At 47.7% G+C, this 5156-nt stretch overlaps 2 protein-coding genes across 12 annotated transcripts in view; one reads left to right on the plus strand and one right to left on the minus strand.

The window, feature by feature from the left end:
• PCBP2 (poly(rC) binding protein 2) overlaps positions 1–2091 on the plus strand; it is a 22385-nt gene extending 20294 nt beyond the window's left edge. For all 11 annotated transcript variants that reach the window (XM_077753484.1, XM_077753485.1, XM_077753488.1 and 8 more), the window contains one exon: positions 1658–2091. In XM_077753484.1, the coding sequence (XP_077609610.1) occupies positions 1658–1694 (37 nt within the window). In that variant the 3' untranslated portion in view covers positions 1695–2091. The remainder of the gene's footprint in view (positions 1–1657) is intronic.
• A 659-nt stretch (positions 2092–2750) lies between these two features.
• MAP3K12 (mitogen-activated protein kinase kinase kinase 12) overlaps positions 2751–5156 on the minus strand; it is a 17298-nt gene continuing 14892 nt past the window's right edge. The window contains exons 11-14 of the mRNA XM_077753495.1: positions 4537–5153; positions 4273–4343; positions 3909–4182; positions 2751–3510 (exon numbers count right to left, since the gene is read on the minus strand). Coding sequence (XP_077609621.1) covers positions 3412–3510; positions 3909–4182; positions 4273–4343; positions 4537–5153 — 1061 coding nt within the window. The 3' untranslated portion in view covers positions 2751–3411. The remainder of the gene's footprint in view (positions 3511–3908; positions 4183–4272; positions 4344–4536; positions 5154–5156) is intronic.

Here is a 5156-nt window from a genome sequence, read left to right on the forward strand (position 1 = left end):
CCCCCCCCCAGAGACCTGGCTTCTATTTTATCTAGTTTTTGATTAGAAGGCCTCTTTACCCAATGAGTATTCCTTAAAGGAGAGCTGTGGGGAAGGAAGCAGATGTTTGAGGTTTTAGCTGCCACCACCACCTCCAAAGGTACTTGGTGTTCAATTTTTTTGAACTTTTCAAACTTCTCAGATCTACCATGTGGACCTTCTATCACAGAGTCCTTAGCATGATGCTTCGGTTGGGTTTTCCCTTTCTGCCCCTTCTACACCCCCTCCCCCAATTGATGCTTAGGCTCTGTAAATGCTGGATAGTTCCTTTTGAGCTCTTTTTGGTGCCACAGCATCGTCACCTTCTTGCATGAACTTGCTTTCTTTGGGTCCTGGATCTAAACTGTTTCCAGCAGCTCCTTTCCTGAAAATCCCCTCCTCACTAAACTCTTTCGTTCAGCGCTTACTTTTTATATTGCCCTAGGTCATCCTGTTTTTAGGTGGGCAAGAATCAGCCCCCTTAAAGAACTATTCCCCTTTATGCTGAGGAAGAAATACAATTTCAGACTTAAAATTAAATACAGGTTTGTAGTTGAAGGACCTATTTCCTGGATCTTGGGTGTCCTCATCACCCCCTCTCCCTGTCAGACCAGCCTTTGGGTGTGGCTTTGTTGTGGAAGGGATAGAGATGGCAAAGTACCATTCATTTTCTTTTGACTAGATACACAAGTAAGTTATGCCAGTCAGTTCAACATTTTTATGAACTAAATTTAGGAATTGAAACTGAGTCTTACACCTTTAGTTCTGTTCGAAGTGGGAGCTAAGACTTGCTGACTATGCAGTAATCAGTGAAGCGGACTAAATGCCTAAATACTTTTCCTTCAGAGCTCAAAACTGGGTTCCCGGACCCTAAGTGATATTTTTGAGACAGAAAGCATTTTAGCTGGGTACGTTTGGGTGGAAAGTTTAGCTTAATTAAGGAGACCAAAGGTTTTCGGAGCTTCTAGAATGAACTGGGGAGTTGTTGAAACATTATGTTGGCTTCTACTTTTTTAAGTCCTGAAAACTATAGGTTGAATATAATTCTTCATCCATACTTAATTATACTTGGCTGTTCCCTTTTTAACAGCCCCTAGCGTTTAGAATTACATTCTCTTAATAGGAGTAACCTTCACAATGCTAGAAAAACCCAGGACTGAAGTCTTTTTTGAAGTTTCAACATTGGCCTCATGAGGCTATGTTCAGATAAATGTTTCCTAAGCTGCTTGCTATCAGTAGCTTGGGAGGAGCTAAAATAAGCTCGGCAGTAAAGAAAGAAAAGTTGCTTCCATGTATTGTGAGCCTGTAAGAGGAGGTTTTCGTGTGTGGCGTATTTTTGGAAAGCATTCAACATCTCCCACAAATATTCCAAAGAGCATCATTAGAAGAACACCCACAGTTGGTAACCAGAGTCTGTTTCCTTCTATTCTGAGGTAATTTGGCTCAGGAAGACTGGATGGCCGGGGTTACAGGATCATGGTACCAAGTACCAATCCAACCAATCTTCAAGTATTTCCCTCGATATTGAAACACTGTATACTCCTTTACATCTCACCAACTAGGCTAACAGTTCTTGGAGGTGAGGTGCAGCTGGGCATTCAGCAAACTAACTTTGAGTTGTTTATTTTTTGTGTTACAGGCTTTCCTCGGAGACGGGTGGCATGGGGAGCAGCTAGAACAATGCAGATTCATCCATAATCCCTTTCTGCTGTTCACCACCACCCATGATCCATCTGTGTAGTTTCTGAACAGTCAGCGATTCCAGGTTTTAAATAGTTTGTAAATTTTCAGTTTCTACACACTTTATCATCCACTCGTGATTTTTTAATTAAAGCGTTTTAATTCCTTTCTCTGTTCAGCTGTTAATGCTGAGATCCATATTTAGTTTTATAAGCTTCTCCCTCCCCCCTTTTTTTTGGCTCATGAATTTTTTTTTTTCTGTTTGTCATGGAAATGTAAGAGTGGAATATTAATACATTTCAGTTTAGTTCTGTAATGTCAGGAATTTTTCAAAAAAATTAAAAGATGGACTGGAGCTTTTTCTTTGTGAATAGAAACTGGATGCCACAGTGATTCATGTGGGTTTTATTCCTGTTGTCTTGCCGTTCTCTCTGCACCTTTTATGCCTCAAAAGACAGGGACCCTGCTTAGGTTTTGAATATAAGCCTTTATTCCAATTAAGATGTTTTCTTCTGTTTTACCACTCCATCATTTTTTCTGTAGCCCTTGATCCAATTTTCCCTTGAGCCTTCATTGCAAAGTGATCTAATAGCTGTTGCAAGCTGGTTGTGTGCCCTTTGTCCGAAAGTTTTCCCAGGACTTGTCTGCAGAGAGTAGGCAAGCACTTCCACTGGAGGGGCGGGGGGTGGGGAAGGATGCACATGTGTACTTGGGAAGTAGTTGGATGCGTGTGACTGGGATTCAGGTTGCTGGGCATGTCTGTTCCATCCTTGGCCAAGCTAAAAATCAGTTTCCTGTTTTGAATTCATTTACAGTTCTCTTCATAAAAATGGGTGTTATAACAGTTTCTGTCCTTTTACTAAAGTCCTTTAGAAAAATGTACCTGTTCCCATTTTTGCAGATAATTTTAGGTTGGAACTTTTAAGTAAATAAACCACCACATAAAAGGAGAGAATAACCTGTCCAGAGTCCTCAGGTAATGTATGGAGCCTAAGGCTACCACTTGACCATGTGTGCTACCCCGTACATTCACCAAAAAAACCCTCAACAGCTGGGCCTGCATGGAGTGGTTATATTTTAAGATTTTTCACAGGGGTTACAATATGACAGTCCCCACCCCAATCAGGCACCAGGATAAAAGCAGGGACTTAAAACAACATCCCATTTCTTCAGCCTGAGCCATCACATGCTTTCACAATCTCCTAAACTCCCCCTAGGCCCTAAGCCAGGGCTTGGGCAGAGAAATGGAGGGACAAAGAAATTAGTTACATTGCCACCTGAGAAACCTCAGAGGGGAGGACCCAGCCTTAGCCTCCCTCCTCCCAAGTGCAAAATGTGTAAACAGAGTAAACGGGGGGAAAAAAAAAGTGCAGTCTAAGTGGCTCCCTTTCCTCCTCCCCAGGGTCAGGGGGGAAAGTATAGAGGAACATAAGAGGCAAGTTTGGCTTGTGTATTGCCTTACCGCTTGCTGAACATAACGGGGTGAAGCAGGAAGGGGCCAGTTTGCCCGCACCCACAGCTCTAGGGTAGTGCTTGTCCTTCACTTCCACAGCTGCCGGTATCCCTAGAGTTTTATCAGGTGAGTTGGTCAGGGGTCAGACTCCCTTGAGCCTGACTTAAGGCTGGGACAGCCCCATCTTTCTCTGTTGATTATGTGGCGCTTATATATTATTTATATAAATATTTCTCTATGTACAGGAATAAGAGTGGCTTTCATGGAGGGAGGGAGGCTGGAGGCTGCAAGGTTTCACCACTGTTGGAGTTGTCCAGTTCAGTGCTGTCACAGTCTGAGTCCTCAGAATTGCGAGGGCCCTGTGAAGAGTAGAAACGCGGTGAGGTGAGGCGAGGCGAGGCATCTCTTGGCATTACAAATAAAATCGATTCCTTCAGGATCCTCACTGAGGTTTCTGTAATAGCCAGCAGTTCAGACTGCGCTGCTTCAGATCAAGGCACCAGACTCTGGTTTCAGGACTGCTCTCGGCTGCAATTTATACACACAAGCAACACTACTAACCTACTAACCATACGATGTGCTCTATACTAAGGCCTCTCAAATTCTACCACGTGGATATTTGCTCTTTGGTGTGGGCGGAACTGGGACTTGGAGGCTAAATACTTCTCTTTCTGGCCTCTGCTCGCTCCTATGTAACCAGTAGGTCCCAAATGACCAAGCATCTGCTCCTTAATACCTAGCTGTTTCTGTGACTTACCTGCTCCCCTCTGGGTAGTTCCTGGTGTGGGATGGATGAGGAGCTGGGTTCGGGGCCAGGAACCACCTCTGAAGCAGGTGGGTCCAGTGGGATTTCGGAGCCCTGGGAACACATGTCATCCGACCGTTCGTCTGGCCGCTCATCAGTGTTGGTACTGCCAACTTCAGGTGTGCCACTGGGAGAAGGCTCACTGGCTGTGCCCTCCTCCCCATCAGATGGGTTCTCTGAGCTGAAGGTGGATAGTGACTGGCGCATGTTCAGACCCTGGGGCCACCTGCATGTTGGGGAGGCAGGGGCTACAGTCAGCACACCTTGCAGCCCAAAAAGCATGACTGTCATTACCCTCCTGTACTGTGTCACTCACCTCTGGCTTGATGTCAGTTCTACTTCACTGTCCACCTCTCCTTCCTCTTCCTCTGATGAGATGCCACGTTTCTGCAGGAGAGATGAGGGGACTGTGGTCAAAAGAGGGACGACGTCAGCAAGGACCCAGGAGAAGGGAACACAATCATAAGGGTTAAGTGGGGAATGGTTTAAGATGAAGACCTAATACGGAAGTGAGTTATGGACGTGGGTCCCAGGGAGAACAAGGAGAGGGGAAGAGCCTAGGAACCACCCCATACTTTACCTGGCTTCGGGTGACAGCAGCCCTGTACAGCAGTGCAGCTGGGGTCAAGTGTTGGGACCCAGCCCGGCTTCCTCCCCGTCCCGCCGTCCCTTCCCTTCCAGTTCCCAGCAGCCCCACGTCACCAGGCCCTACTGGCGGAGGTGGCTCCCCTTTGGCTCCCCCAGGTGAATCTGGGCTGGTGGAGCCAGGAGCTGAGCCCTCACTCGGCGGGGTGTCTCCCCGGGCTGGAGGGGGTGAGCCAGGATCCCCAGCTCCCCCTGTGGCCCCTCGGCCCCGGGCTCCCAGCGCTGCTGACAGCAGATCCGGGGACGATGACGACATCTTTCGTAGCAGGAGGTCATGGTGGAGCCCACGGAGGGCTGGAGGGCAGGCCTCCCAGGCTGAGGGTCCCCCTCCTAGCCCCCCTGGGCTTCCTGGTCCCCCAGGTTCATGGGGCGGCAAAGTTGCACGAAGCCCAGGCAGGTCTCCGCAGCTGCCCTTGGCGCTGGCCTTGCGGTGACGAGTTTTCCCACGGCGAGTCCGCCCTGGTGAGGGAGGGCCCTTAGGACACCCAGGAAGCCCCACCCCACTCAGGGCAGCATCAAGTTTAGGTAGCAAAGATTCAGTCTTGAGGAGCTCTG

The sequence above is a fragment of the Crocuta crocuta genome, unplaced genomic scaffold (assembly GCF_008692635.1).
Source record: "Crocuta crocuta isolate KB4526 unplaced genomic scaffold, BGI_CrCroc_1.0 scaffold30, whole genome shotgun sequence".
In the NCBI taxonomy this organism is placed as follows: domain Eukaryota; kingdom Metazoa; phylum Chordata; class Mammalia; order Carnivora; family Hyaenidae; genus Crocuta; species Crocuta crocuta.